General features: G+C 43.5%; 1 protein-coding gene across 2 annotated transcripts; it reads right to left on the minus strand.

The window, feature by feature from the left end:
• Positions 1 to 24,808: 24,808 nt before the first annotated feature.
• LOC123132075 (F-box/LRR-repeat protein 14) lies at positions 24,809 to 27,788 on the minus strand. Of its 2 annotated transcripts, none has more exons than XM_044551830.1 (2): positions 27,594 to 27,788; positions 24,809 to 26,629 (listed from the first exon to the last, which is right to left on the minus strand). In XM_044551830.1, exon 2 carries the CDS (start codon positions 26,614 to 26,616, stop codon positions 25,162 to 25,164), a length of 1,455 nt encoding a protein of 484 aa, XP_044407765.1. In that variant the 5' UTR covers positions 26,617 to 26,629; positions 27,594 to 27,788; the 3' UTR covers positions 24,809 to 25,161. The 2 variants fall into 2 exon arrangements, with proteins under 2 accessions (XP_044407765.1, XP_044407766.1); XM_044551831.1 differs by lacking the exon at positions 27,594 to 27,788 and adding an exon at positions 27,252 to 27,398.

Genomic DNA, 27,788 nt, shown 5'->3' on the forward strand with positions numbered 1-27,788 from the left:
AATTAAAGCCCATTAAACATCCTAAACAGATAATATAATAGCATGGAACAATCAAAAATTATAGATACATTGGAGACGTATCAAGCATCCCCTAGCTTAATTCCTGCTCATGCTCGAGTATGTAAATGATAAAAGCAGAATTTTTGATGTGGTATGCTACCTAGCATAATTCCCAATGTAATTTCCTTTATTGTGGCATGAATGTTCATATCCGAAAGATTCAAGACAAAAGTTTAATATTGACATAAAAATAATAATACTTCAAGCATACTAACAAAGCAATCGTCTCTTCTCAAAATAACATGGCCAAAGAAAGTTATCCCTACAAAATCATATAGTTTGGATATGCTCTATCTTCACCACACAAAGTATTTAAATCATGCACAACCCTGATGACAAGCCAAGCAATTGTTTCATACTTTTGGTGTCCTCAAACTTTTTCAATCTTCACGCAATATATGAGTGTGAGCCATGGATATAGCACTATAGGTGGAATAGAATGGTGGTTGTGGAGAAGACAAAAGGGATAAGATATTCTCACATCAACTAGGCGTATCAACGGGCTATGGAGATACCCATCAATAGATATCAATGTGAGTGAGTAGGGATTGTCGTGCAACGGATGCACTAGAGCTATAAGTGTATGAAAGATCAAAAGAAACTAAGTGGGTGTGCATCCAACTTGCTTGCTCACAAAGACCTAGGGCATTTTGAGGAAGCCCATCATTGGAATATACAAGCCAAGTTCTATAATGTAAAATTCCCACTAGTATATGAAAGTGACAACATAGGAGACTCTTTATCATGAAGATCATGGTGTTACTTTGAAGCACAAGTGTGGTAAAAGGATAGTAGCATTGTCCCTTCTCTCTTTTTCTCTCATTTTTTGGGGCCTTCTCTTTTTTATGGCCTTTCTCTTTCTTTCTTTTTTAAATTTTCGTCCGGAGTCTCATCCCAACTTGTGGGGGAATCGTAGTCTCCATCATCCTTTCCTCACTTGGGACAATGCTCTAATAATGATGATCATCACACTTTTATTTACTTACAACTCGATACTAGAACAAAATATGACTCTATATGAATGCCTGTGGTGGTGTACCAGGATGTGCAATGGATCGAGAGTGACATGTATGAAAGAATTATGAATGTGGCTTTGCCACAAATACGATGTCAACTACATGATCATGCAAAGCAATATGACAATGATGAAGCGTGTCATAATAAATGGAACGGTGGTAAGTTGCATGGCAATATATCTCAGAATGGCTATGGAACTGCCATAATAGGTAGGTATGGTGGCTGTTTTGAGGAAGGTACAAGGTGGGTGTATGGTACCGGCGAAAGTTGTGCGGTACTAGAGATGCTAGCAATGGTGGAAGGGTGAGAGTGCGTATAATCCATGGACTCAACATTAGTCATAAAGACCTCACATACTTATTGCAAAAATCTATTAGTTATTGAAACAAAGTACTACACGCATGCTCCTAGGGGGATAGATTGGTAGGAAAAGACCATCGCTCGTCCCCGACCGCCACTCATAAGGAAGACAATCAATAAATAAATCATGCTCCGACTTCATCACATAACGGTTCACCATACGTGCATGCTACGGGAATCACAAACTTTAACACAAATATTTCTCAAATTCACAACTACTCAACTAGCATGACTCTAATATCACCATATTTATATCTCAAAACAATCATCAAGTATCAAACTTCTCATAGTATTCAATGCACTTTTTATGATAGTTTTTATTATACCCATCTTGGATGCCTATCATATTAGGACTAATTTTATGGCCAACGCAAATTACCATGCTGTTTTATAAGACTCTCAAAATAATATAAGTGAAGCATGAGAGATCAATAATTTCTATAAAATAAAACCACCACCATGCTCTAAAAAGATATAAGTGAAGCACTAGAGCAAAATTATCTAGCTCAAAAGATATAAGTGAAGCACATAGAGTATTCTAATAAATTCCGATTCATGTGTGTGGCTCCCAAAAGGTGTGTACAGCAAGGATGATTGTGGTAAACTAAAAAGCAAAGATTCAAATCATACAAGACACTCCAAGCAAAACACATATCATGTGGTGAATAAAAATATAGTCTCAAGTAAAGTTACGGATAGACGAAGACGAAAGAGGGGATGCCTTCCGGGGCATCCCCAAGCTTAGTCTTTTGGTTTTACTTGAATTTTACCTTGGGGTGCCTTGGGCATCCCCACGCTTAGGCTCTTGTCACTCCTTATTCCAAAATCCATCAAATCTTTACCCAAAACTTGAAAACTTCACAACACAAAACTTCAACAGAAAATCTCATGAGCTCATTTAGTATAAGAAAACAAACCACCACTTCAAGGTACTGTAATGAACTCATTCTTTATTTATATTGGTGTTAAACCTACTGTATTCCAACTTCTCTATGTTTCATACCCCCCGATACTAGCCATAGGTTCATCAAAATAAGCAAACAACACACGAAAAACAGAATATTTCAAAAACAGAACAGTCTGTAGTAATCTGTAGGTTTCGAATACTTCTGTAACCCCAAAAGTTCTGAAATAAATTGGTGGACGTGAGGAATTTGTCTTTTAATCATCTGCAAAAAGAATCAACCTAATCGCACTCTCCAGTAAAAAAAATGGCAGCAAATCTCATGAGCGCTAAAATTTCTGTTTTTTACAGCAAGATCACAAAGACATCCCCCAAGTCTTCCCAAAGGTTCTACTTGGAACAAACACTAATTGAAAGCATAAAACCACATCTAAACAGAAGCTAGATGAATTATTATTACTAAACAGGAACAAAAAACAAAAAACAAAAATAAAATTGGGTTGCCTCCCAACAAGCGCTATCGTTTAACGCCCCTAGCTAGGCATAAAAACAAGAATAGATCTAGGTATTGCTATGATAATGATAAGGTAAATCGCGAAAACTTATCTCATACTCCTACGTTCAGCAGCAAGCTTTCTTTGTGGCAAGCAAAAGTAATCAAAAGGGCTAAATTTAATGGGACAAAGGTCCCCAAGATCAAGCTCGGGAGGTATTGGTTCCTCCTTTGGCCGCTCATATTGCACAACCAATTCATCATTATAAGCATTCTTTTGGCAAAAGGTCATGAGCCTTTGTTCAAGAGGAAAGCCTAACCCAATGTTTTGGATAGAAAAATTATCACTAAGTTCAGAGATCCTGTCAACAAGAATATCGGTAGGAACCTTCTTTCTAAGGTTTTTGTTAAAAGCAACATGATCTAAAGATCGTAAGCGCATTATGTCCTCTTGATAAAAAAGGATTGCTTCTATGGGAGGACGGCCGGCATCCACCCTATAATGCGCAAAAATTTCATTGGCCTCTTTAATTATAAATCTGAACTCGTGAGCTAAAAAGATGGTAGTTGCTCGCTTAACCGAAGAATGCTCAATATTAGAAAATTCTAGAAAGATCCTCTGTATGCAAGGATGCATATGGATAAATTTCCTTCCAAGTTCAACAACAAGCAACGATATAGCATCCGCAAGACTACTAGTTTTATGAAGAATATACCCGCTCATGGTGGGCAAAGCACCGACACAAGTAAAGAAATCTTGAATAACTCCTTTTCCAATAATATTACCACTACCAATCCGAAACTTTTTAGTGTGTAAAATAGTAGGTTTTTCATGAGGATCAACAAAATCATCAAAGTTTTCCATGTTATTACCACTCTCCTTATCAATGATAACCTCCCCAATTTCAGACATGATGGCAGCAAGAGGCAAGCAAAAAGAGGCGAACGAAAAAGAGGTGAGCAGAAAAGAGGGCGAATAAAACGACAAGGGTGAAGTGGGGGAGAGGAAAACGAGAGGCAAATGGCAAATAATGTAATGCGAGGGATAAGAGTTTGTGATGGGTACTTGGTATGTCTTGACTTGATGCAACATCCCCGGCAACGGCGCCAGAAATGGCTTGTTGACGGGAGATCAAATCTTGACTTGACTTGGTGCAACCTCCCCGGCAATGGCGCCAGAATCCTTCTTGCTACCTCTTGAACATGTGTTGGTTTTCCCTTGAAGAGGAAAGGGTGATGCAACACAGTAGCGTAAGTATTTCCCTCGGTTTTTGAGAACCAAGGTATCAATCCAGTAGGAGGTAACACACAAGTCACCTAGTACCTGCACAAACAAACAAGAACCTCACAACCAACGCGATAAAGGGGTTGTCAATCCCTTCACGGTCACTTATGAAAGTGAGATCTGATAGAGATAATAAGATAAATATTTTTGGTATTTTTATGATATAGATTGGAAAATAAAGATTGCAAAATAAACGGTAATAGAAATAGCAAATTGATATGGAAATAATATGATGGAAGATAGACCCGGGGGCCATAGGTTTCACTAGTGGCTTCTCTCAAGATAGCAAATTCTACGGTGGGTGAACAAATTACTGTCAAGCAATTGATAGAAAAGCGAATAATTATGAATATCTAGGCATGATCATGTATATAGGCATCACGTCCGCGACAAGTAGACCGAAACGATTCTGCATCTAGTACTATTACTCCACACATCGACCGCTATCCAGCATGCATCTAGAGTATTAAGTTCATAAGAACAGAGTAATGCATTAGGCAAGATGACATGATGTAGAGGGATAAACTCAAGCAATATGATATAAACCCCATCTTTTTATCCTCGATGTCAACAATACAATACGTGCCTTGTTGCCCCTGTTGTCATTGGGAAAGGACACCGCAAGATTGAACCCAAAGCTAAGGACTTCTCCCATTGCAAGAACGATCAATCTAGTAGGCCAAACCAAACTGATAATTCGAAGAGACTTGCAAAGATATTTAAATCATGCATAAAAGATTCCATAGAAGAATCAAATATTGTTCATAGATAATTTTGATCATAAACCCACAATTCATTGAATCTCGACAAACACACCGCAAAAAGAATTACATCGAATAGATCTCCAAGAGAATCGAGGAGAACTTTGTATTGAGATCCAAAGAGAGAGAAGAAGTCATCTAGCTAATAACTATGGACCCAAAGGTCTGTGGTAAACTACTCACACATCATCGGAGAGGCCATGGTGTTGATGTAGAGGCCCTCCGTGATCGATTCCCCCTCTGGCAGAGCGCCGGAAAAGGCCCCAAGATGGGATATCACGGGTACAGAAGGTTGCGGCGGTGGAAATAGGGTTTCGTGGTGCTCCTGGATGTTTTTGGGGTATATGGGTATATATAGGAGGAAGAAGTACGTTGGTGGAGCTGCGAGGGGCCCATGAGGGTGGGGGCGCGCCTACCCCCTGGGCGCGCCTCCCTGCCTCGTGGCCTCCTTGCTTCTTTCTTGACGTCCACTCAAAGTCTCCTGGATCATGTTTGTTCCAAAAATAACTCTCCTGAAGGTTTCATTCTGTTTGATATTCCTTTTCTGCGAAATACTGAAATAGGCAAAAAACAGCAATTTGCATTGGGCCTTTGGTTACTAGGTTAGTCCCAAAAATAATATAAAAAAGGTAAATTAAAGCCCATTAAACATCCTAAATAGATAATATAATAGCATGGAACAATAAAAAATTATAGATACATTGGAGACGTGTCAGTGAGGCGATCAAAGGTTTGCTGAACATTTTCATTGTCGAGTCTTTTGAAGCGGTTGAAGAGATTGTGAAGAACGTCAACTCGAGAATCACGAGGGTTGAGACTCCTTCATTGACCTGGGACAGCCTGCCCCAAATAAGTTTTGTTGTCCCCAAAGCACTCACTTTGCCATACTGCCCTTTGATCAGATGGCCACATATGATGTTCTTCGCTTGAGAGTCGAGTTGCTTGAATCTCTTCACATCAGCAACGTTGATGGTAGGAGTGATAGAGGGAACGCCATTTTCCACAACATGCCAGAGATCATTGTCAATCGCCTCAAGATGCATGCACATCTTATTCTTCCAGTAGGGGTAGTCCGTCCCATCGAAGGTAGGACACCCAGTAGAAACCTTGATCATACATGCGGTCGACATAACTAAAACTCTAGGCGGTTAAACCAAAATCACACAGAACAAGGGAGTACCTTGCTCTGATACCAATTGAAAGAGCGTTAAGTCGACTAGAGGGGGGTGAATAGGCGATTTTCATAAATTCTTCACTGAGGAATTTCAGGGTGAGGAAATTCCTAAGCGAAGAACTACTTGCAGCGGAATAAGTACTCAGATATAGACATGACATAACATAACCATGGACATCATGATGAATTGGAAACAAAACACAGAGTACAGAAAGCGTAAGCACAGGATAAAACAGAATAAAGACAAACAGACTCAAGAAATTGAACTGAGGAAATTGAGAATGTCTTCAGTCGAAGTCTTCAAACAGATATGAACAGGTACACAACACAGTAATGAAGAAATGAAAGGGTTGAGGAAATAGAACCAGTTAGCTTGGTGAAGACAATGATTTGGTAGACCAGTTCCAACTGTTGTGCCAGTTGTACGTCTGGTTAGAGCGGCAAGGTATTTAAACCTGAGGACACACAGTCCTCACCGTATTCTCCTTGAACTAAGGTCACACAGACCTCGTCCAATCACTCGCGGTAAGTCTTCAGGTGACTTCCAAACCTTCACAAACTCGGTCACTCGGCGATCCACAATTTCCTCTTGGATGCTCTAGACCATTACGCCTAACCGTCTGGAGGATGCATAGTCCTCAAAGGTAACAAGCGTCGGTTCCACACGGGAACAATCTCTTCAGTGATGCTCAATCACTTTGGGTTTGTAGGAGTTTGGTTTGGGGTTTTGGGTTTTTCCTCACTTGATGATTTTCACTCAAAGTCCTCGGAGGATGGGATGCTCTCAATGACAAGTGTCAGTTTCTCGCGGAGCAGCCAACCAGCTAGTGGTTGTAGGGGGCGGCTATTTATAGCCTAGGGAGCAGCCCGACATAATAAGACATAAATGCCCTTCAATGATATGACCATTAGGTGGATAAGATATTTTGGGACAGCTGGCGCATAGCACAGCAACGGTCGGAAATTTGAGGTTCAAATTCCTCAGGGCTATCATGTTCCTCACTTGCAGGTAATCCGCACTGGCGAATTCCTAACTCCTCAGTCAGAACAAATTCCTCAGAGACCAGAAGAACTTCGTCTCTGTCACTGAAGAAATTTATTGAAATGTATGAGATTTCCAATGGCTTCACTCGAAAGGATTGGTAGGTGTAGGATTTTGAGATGAGCATGACTTGGAAACGTTTCCTTAGTTTTACCTCAACCCCCTTTAACAGTACGGTGTTTCCTGTGACTCAAGAAAGAGAAAATGAAACTACGAAAACAAAAGTCTTCACGCTTCATGTTCCTCGCATGAATATCAAGTCTTCATGATCACACCAATTTCTTCACTTTCAAAGTCTTCAGGAAGTCTTCAGAAATCCAAAGTCTTTACTTGAAGACATTCATTTTTAGGGGTCGACTTTCTCTGTAAATATCAAACTCCTCATAGACTTATAGACCTGTGTACACTCACAAACGCATTAGTCCCTTAACCTGTAAGTCTTCAATACACCAAAATCACTATGGGGCACTAGATGCACTTACAGCATCCCAGATCGAGGTCACCCAAGGGACCTCTTCGCGGTTATAGAACTTGAAAAGGTGTTTTAGATGGAGGGCTACGATCTGGGTTTTGATGTCAATAACCCCAAATCCACCTTTATGTTTTGGTCTACAAACCAACTCCCTGGCTGCTAGAGAATTGTTCTTGACCCCATCTTCAGAGTTCTTAGCCCAAAGACAATATCTGCGCAGTTTATCAAGGTGCTTAATGACCTCAGGGTGCAGTTTGATCGTGCACATGGCATAGATCAGCATCGACGTTGCAGTTGAATTGACCAAAGTGAGCTTGGCCCCGAGCGACATTAGAAACAATGTCGTAGACATCTTCCTTTCCACTCCATGCACCAGTGGCATGAGCTCCAGCAATGTTGGCCTCGTCGTGCCCATGGGGAGGCCAAGGTAGGTGAATGGGAGCGAGCCAACAGAGCAGCCAAAAACCCGCGCCAACTCAATAGCACGCCGCCGGTCAATGTTGATATGAATCAAGGTGGACTTGTGAAAATTGATTTTCAAATCTACCGAGGCAGCATAATCCTCCAGGATGATTCTCATACGAGCAGCTTGATCAAGGTAGGCTGGCATCACTAGAATGGTGTCGTCCACGTACTGCACCACTGGGAAATCACCACTGCGTTTGCATGGAAGGCGCAGGTTAATCAGGCACTGAGCAAAAGCATCATTGATCGCGGCTTGAAGGAGATCTGCAGTGAGGAAAAAAATCAACGATGATAAGGGATCGCCTTGCCGTACCCCACATTTGCACTGAAACTTTCTGCTAGGAACTCCATTAAGGAGAACAGAAGAAACACCAGAGCCAAAGATTGTTTCCATCCAGCCCAGCCATTTGTCATCAAAGCCCATGTGTCGCATGATCTCCAGCATGGGGGCATGCTTGATTGTGTCAAAAGCTTTGGCAAATTCAAGCTTAAGGAGCACAATCTCACGCGACGATGTCTGACATTGATGAACATATTCAAATGTCCACGCTAGAAAATCTTGGATGGTTCTTCCTTTAATGAAACCGTACTGATTCCTGTGAATGATTTTTAGAATGACTTTCTGCAGAGGATTAGCCAAAATTTTCGTGACAATTTTTCAGGCAGCAGTTAAGCAGAGTTATTGGTCTGTAGTCATTGGCAGTCTGTGGAGATGAGATCTTCGGGATCCAAGTAATGTACCCTTCACTAATACTGGTTATATCAAGCTTGCCACCATGGAAATCCTGACACGTTCTGTAAAAATCCTCTTTGATGATCTGCCAACAACTCTTAAGAAAAAAACCATTAAATCCATCAGGGCCAGGAGCCCTATCAGTCAACATTTCCTTAACCACGACATCGATCTCCTCATTTGAGAAGGGGGCCGATAATTCATCCAAGCCATCAATCTGTCGGATGATCCAAGAGAGATCAAAATACATGTTGGTAGGCTTAGAGGAACCCAAGCGCTCTTTGTAGGTTTTGTACAACACCCCCTCTTTGCCAACATGATCACTCACCACCACATCTCCATCACGTAGATTGGCAATAGAATTGTGTCTAAACCTCTCTGTCGCAAGTGATTGAAAGAGTTTGGTGTTTTCATCAGCAAACCTGAAGTATCTGACATTGCATCTCTTCCTCCAGTATTCATTCTGATATTTAAGCAACGTGTTCAGATGCAGTTTTAAAATGCGCCTGAAGTTTGTTTCTTGGATGAAGAGTGTTCTCTTGTCCTCAAGGTCATCTAGCTGAGCAAGAGCCTCATTACTATTCTAAATCATGATTTTCATATTTGAGATACCCCGGCTCCAATGTTTGAGATCATATCGCAAAGTTTTAAGCTTTTTGTAGATAAGTGCAGCAGAATTAGGAGCATGGCATGACTTGGACTAAGAGCCAGCAACCACATCTAAGAAACCCGCATGGTTGACCCATAAGTTCTCAAAGTGAAACAATTTGGACTTGGGGATTTTTGATTCAATGGCCACCACACACGGGATATGATCAGAAACAGGTTTTCCCAACAGCAAGATCATCGTGTTCGAGAAAGATGTTGTCCAATTAGATGATGAGAAAAACTAGTCGAGTTGTTCGAGCAGGGGATCATCCTGCATATTGCTCCAAGTGTACGATTTGCCTTTGATAGGGAGTTCCATCAAAGATTTTGCTCGTATGATTTCATTAAACAAGAGCATATCCGCAACGTCTCCACCTGGTTTATTTCTGTTCGTCGTGGAACGAATGCAATTAAAGTCTCCCAAGATCAACGAGTTTTCATCATCAGGTATATTAAGATCAAATAACCAAGAAGTAAAGTCCACCCGTCTCTGACTAGAACAAGGACCATAAATATTGACTAGATTCCAAGACTCACTGGATTGCGTGGCAACAAAAGAAACACCCACCGCAAAACAATCAATGTGCCACGGCGTGCCCACAAACACAAAATTGTTCCAAATAGTGATAATACCACCCGAGGCACCCAACGAGGGCGAAAACACAAATTTATCAAAGCACTTGGGCAGAAGGTTTTAATAAAAGCTAAATCAAAATATTCACGCTTAGTTTCCTGGATACATAGCACCGAACAACCGCTAGTATCAATAGCATTCCTAAGAGCCAAAAGTTTACTTTCAGAGTTTATGCCTCTGATATTCCACGATAACACATTCCAAGATTTATTCATGTCTAAGGAAGGATCATATTTCACCGTCTGGGGTCATCTGCTCGCCATCCAGCAGCTTCTCTGCAGATAAATCTTCAGGAGCAATCCCACAGCGGTCGCCCACCTGTTGAATTTCCTCGATGGAAGTAGGAGGCGGGCAAGAACCAGTAACCACCTCTGCAGGAGCAGCAGCCATGGAAATAGCACTGACAGACGGCACTACACGAGCTTTCACCCTTGATCTGGTTTGCTTGGTGTCAGAAACATGGTTGACCTTGAAGCCATCATACTTGTTCGATCTGGTACTCCTTCTAACTGCAGTAGTGTCAAGTGGCACCTTAGCACTGCGAGAGGTAGTAACATTAAACAGAGACGAAGAAGCAAGCATCTGAAGGGCATTCCCTTGGTCAGGCAGAGCAATAGGAACTGACTGAGAGCCTACAGTTTCAGAAGCAAAATGTGCAGTAATAGCTTTGAGCCTAGGGGATCGATCAGCGAAGTCCCATTCCACATTAGCAGTATCAGCCATGACAAATGAGTCCTCATGCAGCAAGTTATGGGGAAATATGCTGGCTCCCAACTGAAAGTTAGAACAGAAGACCACAGACATAAAATCCGGTTCGGGTGCAACACGAAGCATCCATGCGGCAAAGACAGAGTTCAGTTGACTCTGATTGATCTTGAAGGGATTGAGAGGGAACATGGCATTCTCCAACCGCACATTGGTGAGGGCAGGTGTGTACATGCACTTGAGCATTCCTCCTATCCAAAGCAGCAGTTCATAATCAAGTGCAACAGTAAGATTAACCAAGTCTCCACCAGCCCTGACAAAGGCCATACGTTTAACAGGATTCCCAAGAACAAAACTGTCAGCTGAAGCTTCGACATCCTCAATCTCCTCTTCAGAAGACCAAACATCAGACAAGTTATCCTGAATTTTATGCTCGGGATGTCGGGGAACGTAGCAATAATTCAAAATTTTCCAACGTGTCACCAAGATCAATCTATGGAGTCATCTAGCAACGAGGGAGGAGTGGATCTACATACCCTTGTAGATCGCGCGCGGAAGCGTTCAAGAGAACGGGGTTGATGGAGTCGTACTCGTCGTGATTCAAATCACCGATGATCCTAGCGCCGAACGGACGGCACCTCCGCGTTCAACACACATATGGAGCAGTGACATCTCCTCCTTCTTGATCCAGCAAGGGGGGAGAGGTTAATGGAGATCCAGCAGCACGACGGCGTGGTGGTGGAAGTAGCGGGATTCCAACAGGGCTTCGTTAAGCGCTGCGGGAAGAGGGAGATGTGTCACGGGAGGGAGAGGGAGGCGCCAGGCCTTAGGTTAGGTTGCCCTCCCTTCCCCCCACTATATATAGGGCCAAGGGAGAGGGGGAGGGTGCAGCCTTGCCCCTTCCTCCAAGGAAAGGTGCGGCCAAGGGGGGGGGAGGAGCCCATCCTCCCCAAGGCACCGTGGAGGTGCCTTCCCCTTTTAGGACTCTCCCCTCCTCTTGTCCCTTTGGCGCATGGGCCTCTTGGGGCTGGTGCCCTTGGCCCATATAGGCCAAGGCGCACCCCCTACAGCCCATGTGGCCCCCGGGGGCAGGTGGCCCCACCCGGTGGACCCCCGGGACCCTTCCGGTGGTCCCGGTACAATATCGGTGACCCCGAAACTTGTCCCGATGGCCGAAATAGCACTTCCTATATATAATTCTTTACCTTCAGACCATTCCAGAACTCCTCGTGACATCCGGGATCTCATCCGGGACTCCGAACAACTTTCGGGTTACCGCATACTAATATCTCTATAACCCTAGCGTCACCGAACCTTAAGTGTGTAGACCCTACAGGTTCGGGAGACACGTAGACATGACCGAGACGACTCTCCGGCCAATAACCAACAGCGGGATCTGGATACCCATGTTGGCTCCCACATGTTCCACGATGATCTCATCGGATGAACCACGATGTCAAGGACTTAATCAATCCCGTATACAATTCCCTTTCTCTAGCGGTACGATACTTGCCCGAGATTCGATCGTCGGTATCCTGATACCTTGTTCAATCTCGTTACCGGCAAGTCTCTTTACTCGTTCCATAACACATCATCCCGTGATCAACTCCTTGATCACATTGTGCACATTATGATGATGTCCTACCGAGTGGGCCTAGAGATACCTCTCCGTTTACACGGAGTGACAAATCCCAGTCTCGATTCGTGCCAACCCAACAGACACTTTCGGAGATACCTGTAGTGTACCTTTATAGCCACCCAGTTACGTTGTGACGTTTGGCACACCCAAAGCACTCCTACGGTATCCGGGAGTTGCACAATCTCATGGTCTAAGGAAATGATACTTGACATTAGAAAAGCTTTAGCATATGAACTACACGATCTTTGTGCCAGGCTTAGGATTGGGTCTTGTCCATCACATCATTCTCCTAATGTTGTGATCCCGTTATCAACGACATCCAATGTCCATGGTCAGGAAACCGTAACCATCTATTGATCAATGAGCTAGTCAACTAGAGGCTTACTAGGGACATGGCGTTGTCTATGTATCCACACATGTATCTGAGTTTCCTATCAATACAATTATAGCATGGATAATAAACGATTATCATGAACAAGGAAATATAATAATAACTAATTTATTATTGCCTCTAGGGCATATTTCCAACAGTCTCCCACTTGCACTAGAGTCAATAATCCAGTTCACATCGATATGTGATTAACACTCAAGGTCACATCCCCATGTGACTAACACCCAAAGAGTTCTGGGTTTGATCATGTTATGCTTGTGAGAGAGGTTATAGTCAACGGGTCTGAACCTTTCAGATCCGTGTGTGCTTTACAAATCTCTATGTCATCTCCTAGATGCAGCTACCACGCTCTATTTGGAGCTATTCCAAATAACTGTTCTACTATACGAATCCAGTTTACTACTCAGAATAATCTAGATTAGTGTCAAAGCTTGCATCGGCGTAACCCTTTACGACGAACTCTTTTAACACCTCCATAATCGAAAAAATTCCTTAGTCCACTAGTTACTAAGGATAACTTTGACCGCTGTCCTGTGATCCATTCTTGGATCACTCTTGTACCCCTTGACTGACTCATGGCAAGGCACACTTCAGGTGCGGTACACAGCATAGCATACTGTAGAGCCTATGTCTTAAGCATAGGGGACGACCTTCGTCCTTTCTCTCTATTCAGTCGTGGTCGAGCTTTAAGTCTTAACTTCATACCTTACAACTCAGGCAAGAACTCCTTCTTTGACTGATCCATCTTGAACACCTTCAAGATCATGTCAAGGTATGTGCTCATTTGAAAGTACCATTAAGCGTTTTGATCTATCCTTATAGATCTTGATGCTCAATGTTCAAGTAGCTTTAATCCAGGCATTCCATTGAAAAACACTTTCCAAATAACCCTATATGCTTTCGAGAAATTCTACGTCATTTCTGATCAACAATATGTCAACATATATTTATCAGAAATTCTATAGTGCTCCCACTCACTTCTTTGGAAATACAAGTTTCTCATAAACTTTGTATACACCCAAAACTTTGATCATCTCATCAAAGAATACATTCCAACTCCGAGATGCTTACTCCAGTCCTTAGAAGGATTGCTGGAGCTTTGCATACTTATTAGCATCTTTTAGGATTGACAAAACCTTCCGGTTGTATCACATACAACCTTTCCTCAAGAAAATCATCGAGGAAACAATGTTTTGACATCATATCTGCAAGATTTCATAAATAATGCAGTAATCGCTAATATAATTCCAACAGACTCTTAGCATCACTATGAGTGAGAAAGTCTCATCATAGTCAACTCCTTGAACTTGTCGAAAAAATCTTAACGACAAGTCGAGCTTTCTTAATGGTGATACTTACCATCATTGTCCGTCTTCCTTTTAAAATCCATCTGCACTCAACAGCCTCACGACCATCGAGTTGTTCTGTCAAAGTCTACACTTTGTTTTCATACATGGATCCTCTCTCGGATTTTATGGCCTCGAGCCATTTATCGGAATCCGGGCCCACCATCGCTTCTCCATAGCTCGTAGGTTCATTGTTGTCTAGCAACATGACTTCCAAGACAGGATCACGTACCACTCTAAAGTAGTACGCATCCTTATCATCCCACAAGGTTTGGTAGTGACTTGATCTGAAGTTTCATGATCACTATCATAAGCTTCCACTTCAATTGGTGTAGGTGCCACAGGAACAACTTCCTGTGCCCTGCCACACACTAGTTGAAGTGAAGGTTCAATAACCTCATCAAGTTTCCACCATCCTCCCACTCAATTCTTTTGAGAGAAACTTTTCCTCGAGAAAGGACCCGATTGTAGAAACAATCCCTTATTGCTTTCGGATCCGAGACAGGAGGTATACCCAACTGTTTTGGGTGTCCTATGAAGATGCATTTATCCGCTTTGGGTTCGAGCTTATCAGCCTGAAACTTTTTCACATAAGCGTCGCAGCCCCAAACTTTTAAGAAATGACAGCTTAGGTTTCTCTAAACCATAGTTCATACGGTGTCATCTCATCGGAATTACGTGGTGCCCTATTTAAACTGAATGTGGTTGTCTCTAATGCCTAACCCATAAACTATCGTGGTAATTCGATAAGAGACATCATGGTATGCAGCATATCCAATAGGGTGCAGTTATGATGTTCGGACACACCATCACACTATGGTGTTCTAGGCTGTATTAGTTGTGAAACAATTTCCACAATGTCTTAATTCTGTGCCAAACTCGTAATTCATATATTCATCTCTATGATCATATCATAGATATTTTATCCTCTTGTCACGACGATCTTTCAACTTCACCCTAAAATTACTTGAACCTTTCAATAATTCAGACTCGTGATTCATCAAGTAAATATACTCAACATCTACTCAAATCATCTGTGAAGTAAGAACATAACGATATCCACTACATGCCTCAGCACTCATTGGATTGCACACATCAAAATGTATTACTTCCAACAAGTTGCTTTCTGGTTCCATTTTACTGAAAACGAGGCTTTCAGTCATCTTGCCCATGTGGTATGATTTGCATGTCTCAAGTGATTCGAAATCAAGTGAGTCCAAACGGTCCATCTGTATAGAGTTTCTTCATGCATATACACCAATAGACATGGTTCGCATGTCTCAAACTTTTCAAAAACGAGTGAGCCCAAAGATCCATCAACATGGAGCTTCTTCATGCGTTTTATACCGATATGACTTGCGTGGCAGTGCCACAAGTAGGTGGTACTATCATTACTATCTTATATCTTTTGGCATGAACATGTGTATCACTACGATCGAGATTCAGTAAACCATTCATTTTAGGCGTAAGACCATTGAAGGTATTATTCAAATAAACAGAGTAACGATTATTCTCCTTAAATGAATAACCGTATTGCGATAGGCATAATCCAATCATGTCTATGCTCAACGCAAACACCAAATAACCATTATTTAGGTTTAACACCAATCTCGATGGTAGAGGGAGCGTGCGATGCTTGATCATATCAACATTGGAAACACTTCCAACACATATCGTCAGCTCACCTTTAGCTAGTCTCCTTTTATTCCGTAGCTTTTATTTCGAGTTACTAACACTTAGCAACCGAACCGGTATCTAATACCCTGGTGCTACTAGGAGTACTAGTAAAGTACACATCAACACAATGTATATCCAATATACTTCTATCGACCTTGCCAGCCTTCTAATCTACCAGGTATCTAGGGTAATTCTGCTCCAGTGGCTGTTCCCCTTATTACAGAAGCACTTAGTCTCGGGTTTGGGTTCAACTTTGGGTTTCTTCATTAGAGCAGCAGCTGATTTGCCATTTCATGAAGTATCCCTTCTTGCCCTTGCCCTTCTTGAAACTAGTGGTTTCACTAACCATCAACAATTGATGCTCCTTCTTGATTTATACTTTCGTGGTGTCAAACATCGCGAATATCTCAAGGATCATCATATATGTCCCTGATACATTATAGTTCATCACGAAGCTCTAGCAGCTTGGTGGTAATGACTTCGGAGAACCATCACTATTTCATCTGGAAGATCAACTCCCACTCGATTCAAGCGATTGTTGTACTCAGACAATCTGAGCACAAGTTCAACAATTGAGCTTTTCTCCCTTAGTTTGCAGGCTAAGAAAATCGTCGGAGGTCTTATACCTCTTGACGTGGGCACGAGCCTGAAATCTCAATTTCAGCCCTCAAAACATCTCATATGTTTCGCGACATTTCAAAACGTCGTTGGTGCCTCAATTCTAAACCGTTTAACTGAACTATCACGTAGTTATCAAAATGTGTATGTCAGATGTTCGCAACATCCACAGACGACGTTCGAGGTTCAGCACACTGAGCGGTGCATTAAGGACATAAGCCTTTTATGAAGCAATGAGGACAATCCTCAGTTTACGGACCTAGTCCGCATAATTGCTACTATCAACTTTCAACTAATTTTTCTCTAGGAACATAACTAAACAGTAGAACTAAAGCGCGAGCTACGACATAATTTGCGAAGACCTTTTGACTATGTTCAGGATAATTTAGTTCATCTTATGAACTCCCACTCAGATAGACATCCCTCTAGTCATCTAAGTGATTACATGATCCGAGTCAACTAGGCCGTGTCCGATCATCACGTGAGACGGACTAGTCAACATCGGTGAACATCTTCATGCTGATCGTATCTACCATACGACTCATGCTTGACCTTTCGGTCTTCTGTGTTCCGAGGCCATGTCTGTACATGCTAGGCTCGTCAAGTTAACCCTAAGTGTTTTGCATGTGTAAAACTGTCTTACACCCATTGTATGTGAACGTAAGGATCTATCACACCCGATCATCACGTGGTGCTTCGAAACGACGAACTTTAGCAACGGTGCACAATTAGGGGAGAACACATTCTTGAAATTGTAATGAGGGATCATCTTATTTTCTACCGTCGTTCTAAGCAAATAAGATGTATAAACATGATAAACATCACATGCAATCAAATAATAGTGACATGATATGGCCAATATCATATAGCTCCTTTGATCTCCATCTTGGGGTTCCATGATCATCTTGTCACCGGCATGACACCATGATCTCCATCATCATGATCTCCATCATCATGTCTTCTTGAAGTTGTCTCGTCATCTATTACTTCTACTACTATGGCTATCGCTTTGGCAATAAAGTAAAGTAATTACATGACGTTTAAGTTGACACATAGGTCATAAATAAATAAAGACAACTCCTATGGCTCCTGCCGGTTGTCATACTCATCGACATGCAAGTCGTGATACCTATTACAAGAACATGATCAATCCCATACATCACATACATCATTCATCACATCCTTTTGGCCATATCACATCACATAGCATACCCTGCAAAAACAAGTTAGACGTCCTCTAATTGTTGTTTGCATGTTTTACGTGGCTGCTATGGGTTTCTAGCAAGAGCGTTTCTTACCTACGCAAAACCACAACGTGATATGCCAATTGCTATTTACCCTTCATAAGGACCCTTTTCATCGAATCCGACCCGACTAAAGCGGGAGAGACAGACACCCGCCAGCCACCTTATGCAACTAGTGCATGTTTGTCGGTGGAACCGGTCTCACGTAAGCATACGTGTAAGGTTGGTCCGGGCCGCTTCATCCCACAATACCGTCGAATCAAGATAAGACTAGTAATGGCGAGCATATTGAACAAAATCAACGCCCACAACTTCTTTATGTTCTACTCGTGCATAGAATCTACGCATAGACCTAGCTCATGATGCCACTATCGGGGAACGTAGCAATAATTCAAAATTTTCCTACGTGTCACCAAGATCAATCTATGGAGTCATCTAGCAACGAGGGAGGAGTGGATCTACATACCCTTGTAGATCGCGCGCGGAAGCGTTCAAGAGAACGGGGTTGATGGAGTCGTACTCGTCGTGATTCAAATCACCGATGATCCTAGCGCCGAACGGACGGCACCTCCGCGTTCAACACACGTATGGAGCAGCGACGTCTCCTCCTTCTTGATCCAGCAAGCGGGGAGAGGTTAATGGAGATCCAGCAGCACGACAGCGTGGTGGTGGAAGTAGCGGGATTCCAACAGGGCTTCGTTAAGCGCTGCGGGAGGAGGGAGATGTGTCACGGGAGGGAGAGGGAGGCGCCAGGCCTTAGGTTAGGTTGCCCTCCCTTCCCCCACTATATATAGGGCCAAGGGAGAGGGGGAGGGCGCAGCCTTGCCCCTTCCTCCAAGGAAGGGTGCGGCCAAGGGGGGGGAGGAGTCCATCCTCCCCAAGGCACCTCGGAGGTGCCTTCCCCTTTTAGGACTCTCCCCTCCTCTTGTCCCTTTGGCGCATGGGCCTCTTGGGGCTGGTGCCCTTGGCCCATATAGGCCAAGGCGCACCCCCTACAGCCCATGTGGCCCCCCGGGGCAGGTGGCCCCACCCGGTGGACCCCCGGGACCCTTCCGGTGGTCCCGGTACAATATCGGTGACCCCGAAACTTGTCCCGATGGCCGAAATAGCACTTCCTATATATAATTCTTTACCTCCGGACCATTCCGGAACTCCTCGTGACGTCCGGGATCTCATCCGGGACTCCGAACAACTTTCGGGTTACCGCATACTAATATCTCTATAACCCTAGCGTCACCGAACCTTAAGTGTGTAGACCCTACGGGTTCGGGAGACACGTAGACATGACCGAGACGACTCTCCGGCCAATAACCAACAGCGGGATCTGGATACCCATGTTGGCTCCCACATGTTCCACGATGATCTCATCGGATGAACCACGATGCCAAGGACTTAATCAATCCCGTATACAATTCCCTTTGTCTAGCGGTACGATACTTGCCCGAGATTCGATCGTCGGTATCCTGATACCTTGTTCAATCTCGTTACCGACAAGTCTCTTTACTCGTTCTGTAACACATCATCCCGTGATCAACTCCTTGATCACATTGTGCACATTATGATGATGTCCTACCGAGTGGGCCCAGAGATACCTCTCCGTTTACACGGAGTGACAAATCCCAGTCTCGATTCATGCCAACCCAACAGACACTTTCGGAGATACCTGTAGTGTAACTTTATAGCCACCCAGTTACGTTGTGACGTTTGGCACACCCAAAGCACTCCTACGGTATCCGGGAGTTGCACAATCTCATGGTCTAAGGAAATGATACTTGACATTAGAAAAGCTTTAGCATATGAACTACACGATCTTTGTGCTAGGCTTAGGATTGGGTCTTGTCCATCACATCATTCTCCTAATGATGTGATCCCGTTATCAACGACATCCAATGTCCATGGTCAGGAAACCGTAACCATCTATTGATCAACGAGCTAGTCAACTAGAGGCTTACTAGGGACATGGCGTTGTCTATGTATCCACACATGTATCTGAGTTTCCTATCAATACAATTATGGCATGGATAATAAACGATTATCATGAACAAGGAAATATAATAATAACTAATTTATTATTGCCTCTAGGGCATATTTCCAACACGGGATCCACGCCATCCATCAGAGACGGCCCATCATACTGAAAAAAGGTTCTGAAGCTGAAACCAGAGTATGGTGGGGGGATCACTGGCCACATACGCCACCCATTCTCCTGAATCTGACCCTGAGCAGGCGCAGGCGCATTCCAGGCAGCTTCATTCAGGGCATCCTGCGCAGCCATATCATCAATTCTGGTCTGCTGCATGACAATATAGCATGGGAGTTCATACCAATGCGGTGAGTCATTAAGAAGAGGAGGAGCTTCCTCAGTGCCAACCAGACCTGGGATGGTGTTTCTTCCATTGAGCACATACACGGGGACAGACCAAGAGCGACCAAGACCTGACAACAAACCAACTCTAGTGACCAAGAGACTGTGCGGGACTTCAGCAACATCCTTAATGTGACACTTAACCAAAATGCGGACTTTGTTTTGACCCGGACACGGCCAGACTAGCAGTTTACCAAAGTTAGAAACAACCTTATGGGTATAATGTTTAGTCTGATAATCCATAGGGAATGCAAGAAACATAATCCAGACCTCATATTCAAAAGCAGGCATGCGCATATTGATACTCTCATCATGCGGGACTAAAGATAAAGTAGAGTCATCAGTCAAAGTGTGAGTCCCTTCCCTAATCGCAGCATCTCTGCTCCCCATATCCGCAAACACCACACAACCAATGCCGAGCGGATAGATGAAATCATCAAGCAAATCATACTCTAGATAGACCGTGATAATGCGGCAGACTTCAGCAAGCCAGAACTGCTTCTGATGATCAGGAACGGGAGGATCGATGGCGTACCTATCATGCTTGAGCGAAGGATCATCCACCACCATGACATGGCGCTGGACTCGATGAGCAGGGCCCCGGTCGAACGTCGATCCGTCCGAAGCAAATGCAAAAGGGTGCACCGGGAAGTTCGCCATATCACCAGCTACCGGAGCGCGAGAAGGCGGAGTGATTAGAGCTGCCGGCGAGGAGCAGAGAGATTGCTTGGGTGAAGGCGATGATGGCAGGGGCGGTAAGCTTGAGGGAGACGTCGGCTCACCCGATTGGGTTTTTTAGCAGGTGGAATTGACTGCCCCCTGATCAAGGAGTCGTATCGTCAAGCAATGGGAGGTAGCCACGTCCAAAGAGCGTGGGATTTCTATTTCCGGACCCAAACCCAGCGTGACCTCGTATCCCGAACTACACGGGCCATACCAACAACCATAGAGTTACCAACCGTAGCCGAATCAGAGTTACTCTGGGGTAAGATCTCCTCAGATTGTGTTGTGTGAGGCCTTTTTTGTGCCCAAACCAGATGAGGGAAACGATTACACAAATTAGGCTTACAGGCCTCATGGCCCAGATGGCGACAGAGATGGCATCGATGAAGCCCAAGGCAAAAGGTGGCCCTGTGATCAGTCGCGGAACAAGCCTTACAGGAGTAAAAATTAGACTTAGGGCCCATTCTGCATGGCTCATGACAAGGGGACTGCGGACGTTGATGAAACATCATTTTTGGCAAAGATGCCAAGCAAATGCAATTCCCAGAAACATCCCCACAACTTTGACAGAAAGAATCAGTGCAGTTGTTTGCCAAATGACCAAGCCTATCACAAACGGAGCAGCGTTTTAGCCGATTATATATATAATCCTTGGTTGGTACGGAAGATATTTCCATCATCAGCTTAACACTCTCATTATCGTAACCAGCCTGCCAACCATCCAAAATAGATAGCAGTTTATCATTCGGAATAGACTCCCATAAACCCTACGTAAACAAACCTCCACAAAAAGACGACGGTGTAGCGGGAATACCCGATGAGATCGGTAGAGATATGGCCCCAATACGAAAAAGATTATGATTATCCTAAGAATCCGGAACTAAAAAACTGCCAAAAGAAATCTCCGGTAAAGGAAGCTCGCCGGAATGTCTCTCCGTCGGCGACGAGATCAGACCCAATTTTTCAAATACGAAGATTGAGGCAGGTTCAATAGCATCATTGCACTTTGATGAAATCCACTTAGACTTGATAGCCAGACTAGGTGATGAAGCCAATCCATTAAGCTCGGTGTCCGCATGCCAAGAACCAACCGGGGGGGTGAGAGATCACACCTCGATGAAGATGAAAATGGCAAATGAAGTCCGGCCAGATACGGTCTCGTAGGCCAAAAATAAAGTGCCCCACACGATTAGATGCCACCGAGAACCAAAAATGACGATCACCCAAACGAGTAACTTTGAACCCTTCACTGATCCCTCCAATACATGATTGGAGAGCCAAACCAACAGAATCCTCCGAGAGGGGAAAAGAAGTCGAGGATAAGGAAACCTCAAGGAAGAACTCCTTGGAGTTAGTGTTGGGGACGAAATGAACCGTAGATCCGAAGCGTGCACGCACCTGTGCCTCGACCCTAAGGTCGGGGGAGAAGTCCCAATGGAGGAGGCCATCCATTGGGGTCGTCGGTAGGAGATCCTAGGGTAAAACCCTAGAATCGCCATGGGAGTCGCCATCATCGCCTTAAAGAATCAGGGAAAATAAGTGGTGTACGAACTTGTGATGGCCAACACACAAAGTGGTCAAGTCGTTCAATCCCAAATCCCACCAAAGCAACTAATAATATGGAGTTACAAGGGAGTAAGGAAAATGAGGAAATTAACAAATGAATCCCACGATCTAGATCCAATAGCTTCTCCTCACTAAGAGGAGAGATTGATTGGTGGAGATGTAGATCTAGATCTCCTCTCTTTCTTTTCACTTGAGAAGGAGCAAGAAGTATTGGAGGGATTGAGAGATGGAGAACCCAAAGAAGATCAACAATGGAGGAGATAGAATTTTCTAAAAGCTTGGGTAACCATTTGGGAAGAAACCCCCTTAAATAGGCCCCCCAGAAACTCAAACCGTTATGTGCAGAAACATGCAGGGGAAGTACTACCGCTACTTGGGATTCAGTTAGCCATTAGGAAAAAATCATGCAAAGGTACATGGGCGATACTACCGCCCAGCGGCACCAGTAGTATCGGGCCATTACCACTGCATAACCGTTATATATAGCCCGAGCGGCTCTTTCGACGGTAGTGCGAGCGGTTCTTCAATCGGTAGTACCGCTGCAGGAGGGAGGCACTACTACCGCTAACGAGGCCGGTACTACTGCTCCTGGAGAAGACAGTTGAAACATTCGACGTCATAACAAGCATAACTTCTGCAAATGAAATCCAATTCAGATGAAACCAAGTTTGTTGGAAAGATAACAAGCTGATGGCTCTATTTTATACGCATTTTTAGAGCTCATTTGTTGCATATTATCTTTATATATCATGTCCCATTGAACCAAATGCAAGTCCATTATGCATGATTTCCGGTTTTCACTCTTTTCATTGTGTGCATTGCATAGTTAGTGTTTTCATTTAGTTTTCTTTGTTTTGTTGTGTCTACAGGTATTTTGAAGCAACCTAGGACCAAACACGATAAAAATACGAAAGATGGTTTCAATACGGAGGACATCCACGCACCAGACTTACGCATTTTGGAGTGTCAAAAATGGCTTTTTTCCAAAGTGTTGAAAATCAATATCTAGTACCAAAGATGCCTCGGCGTCATTCACGCATTTCCAACAAGCCCAAGAACGTTAAATCAGATTTTGTACGAAGAAACGGCGACCAATTTACATAAGGAGTCTAGAGCATCCGACGGCGCACGGTACGCCCGGAGTGATCGTAGCGCCGCTCGTACCACACCTAGAAAAGCCCGAAATGGCTCATGTTAGACGAGATTCTTCATGGATTTTGTCTCTTTTTTTTCACGACTTCCTTGACTTCCAAAGGAGGTATTAGAAGAGGATTTGGCTCATCTAGAGCCATAGTCCTGGGAGGGAAAAATTCTCTCTCGGGCATATCCTGCTATCTAAATAAAAAAAGAAGGCGGAAGTAAAAGAGAAACGAAACTAACATATCCTACAACAAAAGAATTGCATCGCTAATCGACAAACAACCAATTGGAAAAATCGAACCGAGGTTTGGGTTGTTTTGTCGGCGGAACCAAGGGAAAGCCAGTACATTCAGCACGTGGGGAGATAAGAACAATCTTGAAGGTGTCGGCCAATCAACTGAGTCCCGTGCTAAAACCCTCTTTGAGCAAAGGGAGATGAGTACTCGATAGGTACATGTTGTCGAGGGCCTAGTTGCTCTTTCTCGTCTATTGCCGCCGTGGAAAATAATTTAAGTTGCAACCTCCCGTGGAGGCAGGAAGACATATCGATGGCGCCATGAGTAAAAACAATTGAAAGAAATAAAATGAAAGAAATATAGGCGTACACTCTTTCATCGTAGGATAAATATCGTTATTCTCAAAGTATGACCTAAGGAGCCTACCAAAACATTTTACATATATTTGAAAACAGTGGTAATAACTTTCATTGATCTTACATTGAGATTCATGGGAATATTTTCTTTTTCTTTTTTCTTTTTCTCTTTATGCTTGATTCACTCACTTAGATATGCAATAACTAAATCACATCTAGATGTGCCCTAGACACACCCTAATACTTTTTAGAGTTCAGTTTTTTCAACCAGATTTCAACTTAGTGCGCGACAATCACAACGAAAGTTCTGCGCTGGCTTCTCCAACTTTTAGATACGATCTTCTCAGATGGTGTACTCAATTCTGATTTTTCATACTCATCATACTCTTGATATGTAAACAGAAACATGACCCCCTCTAAATTTCTGGAGGCATGTTATTAGCACACAACTATGTCATATGCCTTCAGCGGCTCAAGTTTCAGTTGTACCTCAACTTCCATGAGATGAATCACTCCATTTGTAATCTTGGAATATAAAAACCCAAATTGTGCTAGCCACTACACGTAACTTATCTTTTGCGAAGCAACGAGAAGACATCCCAAAATAGAATCAATAACAAAACAAGCATGCCGCCTTTGTACTACAGATCCATGTGAAACATTGACCATTACTACACTGATCCATACCAGAATTGCCACACGGAGGTAGCAGGCAGATATACATGTCTTCAAATCCCTTGCGTAGTAAAAAGGGTTCACAACATCTCTTAGAGAGTAGAATCAATAAAACCAAACAGCAAAACAGGGAATCTTGGGGCCGATGTGTGCGGATTACAAAACAGCTATAGAGTAGAAATTATGCAACAAGAATTACAGTACACTAGTGGTGCCTACTATTAAAGTTTCATTCACCAGATGTCGTCCAAAGATCATCATTAGACTGTCATACAGAAAAAATCATAGCAGTAAAGGTAGAAAAGGCAATAGAAAGTCCAGACAAGTGGATCTAGGTTGGATAACGCACAGCCTTGTCCAATGATGCACACTAAACAACTTAATGGCTTCAGCCGCAAATTCATACTGAAAATTTTGGAGACCACTTCATCACTAGGCGCCGAGACAAATTGCCTTCATCAGGGCATCTGAGAAGTTGCTGGAGTAGTGAACCGACTTGGCAACACCCCCCGCCCCTTGCAGAGAGACCTTACTACAACAATCGATAATCAAAGACTCTAACTTATGTGCATGTCCCAGTTCAGCCACTCCGACATCAGTCACCTCATGACACAACCGAAGTGTGAGATTACTCAAGCGTGGGGTCTGTCCAATGAAGCGCATCCCAGCATCAGTTACCACTTCACACAATATAAGCTCGAGTGTCTCCAGGTATGGTGAGGATGACAGGACCTTCATCCCCTCGTCATCAAAGAAGTTGGCAGTATTTAGCACGAGAACACGAATAGGGCAGGACTGAATGAGCACCAGAAAACCCTGTTGTGTGAATCCTATTTCTGATGGCCAGTCAGCAGCACATCCTGTAAAGCTGAGGTCTACGATCTGAAGCATTGGACAGTTGAGGGCTAGAGCGTAAAGGCTGTTATCAGTAAATGATGTCCTGGTTTCACAATAGCTGATATCACTAGAGTACCTCTGCGGGTCGAGCCAAAGTGAGATGCTTTTAAGGTTGCTGCAGCTCCGAGATAATGCAATCATGTCATCGTCATTTAGGGCATGAACATACTCAAGGCAAAGCTTCTCCAATGCTTTACACTTCCCTAGGACAACACGAAGCCCTACTTCTGGCCAAGTTTTAATATGCGCCAATCTTAAATCCTTCAAACTCTCACAGCAGAAATCATATATATCCATGCTGTGAGCATCGTACGAGGAGTCATAAACCACATCACCTGGAACACAATCATATATTCCTCTTTTCCTCTCAAACTCGAACTTCTGGAGCTTCATCCATCCTGAACCAAACTTTAGGAAGTCATGATGATTGATACCTTTGCAATTCTTCACTACAAGCTCTTCCAACGATCCATCCCTACCAAGGTATTCCAACCACTCTACACTGTCGATTTTCTCGCAATCAATAAGGTGGAGAGCAGATAGACTTGTACAACCAACTGCAACCGAGAGAAGCCCATATGATGTTATTTTTGGTGTGGAGTTCAGCCTGAGAGACACCAATGTCTTGCAATAAGCTAAACAACCAAGCCCAGAGTCATCAATGCATGAACAGAAGCTTAAGGTGAGGTCAGTCAGCGAGGAACAGTGAGATGAAAACACAGAAAGGCCTTTTTTGTCCAACTGCTTTCCATGTCCACGTATCCAACCAGAGTAATCGATTTCCACTTTCTGCAAATTTGGGAACCGGGCGCACAATGATGTCAGTGCTTTCGTAGCAGTGCAAAGACCGGAACCAACATGGATAGCACCCCTCTGATTCCCCTCTATCTTGTAGAGCTGTTTTGACACAAGGGAAAGAGAATTCAGATCACTTGTGCTGGTGATCCTCTTGAGAATCTCTGTCACCAGAGCCTCTGGTAGGTCCTCCATTGAGCAAATTCAGCTGTAGCAATCAGGTAATATATATCAAGGTTCAGAAAACAAGAAAGAGCTGGACTCAAACTTATGATATATCAGAATAATGCATGTGAAGATGGAGATGACAAGGGCGACACTCATTACGAAGAATATACTGATGAACTTTGAGCATTTTCTCTTGTGTGTTCTTCGTAACCATGGAGATTAATTAAAGTAGTAGCTAGCTAGCACCTTATCTGTCTCTAGATTGTTAGAAAGAAGAAATGACACTACATGCCACATCATTAAATTAAACTAGCACCATAAGTAGCAGAGCCTGGATAATGAACTAGCTATAAGAGAATACAAAGAAACGAGCTAGGATCGACGCAAGCAATTCTGCAAGAAGACCACGTGCTGAATCTGAACCAACTTATTTGGAGTGGAGGCACCTAATTTAATTAATAACATTAAAACCAGAGCATGCAGATTAGTACTTTTAGCTCTTGTTTGGGCAAGAAAGAAAGTAGGGAGATCATTTTGCCACAGCCGATGAGTTCACAGGGTGCAGTTATTATTAACAGATAATCTGTTCAACTAGAAATACTAGTATTTGCTGCAACCCTAGGCTAGTACTCAGTTGCAAAAAGCTTATTTTCTACTCCTACCTAGGCACTGGCGGAGCTTCGGCAAGGCCGAATGGGCCGTGGCCCGCCCAACATTTTGACATTTGTACACTAATTCATTTACTCCTAGGCCTTGAAACATCAGCCCACAGGCTACTTAATTCTATTTGTCCGATCAGCCCGCCCAACAATTTGCCTCAAGCTCCGCCACTGTACCTAGGAGAATGGATTTGCAACATTAACTAACTTTATTATGGATGCTACTACCGGTCGAGTTTCCCCTATCAATATCAAGAAAGCGAATCTAAAAGAGAGCGTGTACATGTCGAATGGGGGAACCAACGAACAGGGGAGGGGTCGGGTGAAGCTTAAAAATGGCGGTACCTTGAGCACGGCCGGGAGATAGCAACATTAGCGACCGTGGGAGAGGAGGGTATCTCCGCCGCCGCTCGGCCTCGGTCCGCACCGGAGGAAATTGCTTCTCTCCTTCTTTGATTCGGGATCGGAGGAGAGTGTAAACCCTACTCTCGCTCACATCGCATTTCCTACCCAGAGCGGAGGAAGAGGAAGGAAAATGTG

The sequence above is a fragment of the Triticum aestivum genome, chromosome 6A, assembly GCF_018294505.1.
Source record: "Triticum aestivum cultivar Chinese Spring chromosome 6A, IWGSC CS RefSeq v2.1, whole genome shotgun sequence".
NCBI classification, from domain to species: Eukaryota; Viridiplantae; Streptophyta; class Magnoliopsida; order Poales; family Poaceae; genus Triticum; species Triticum aestivum.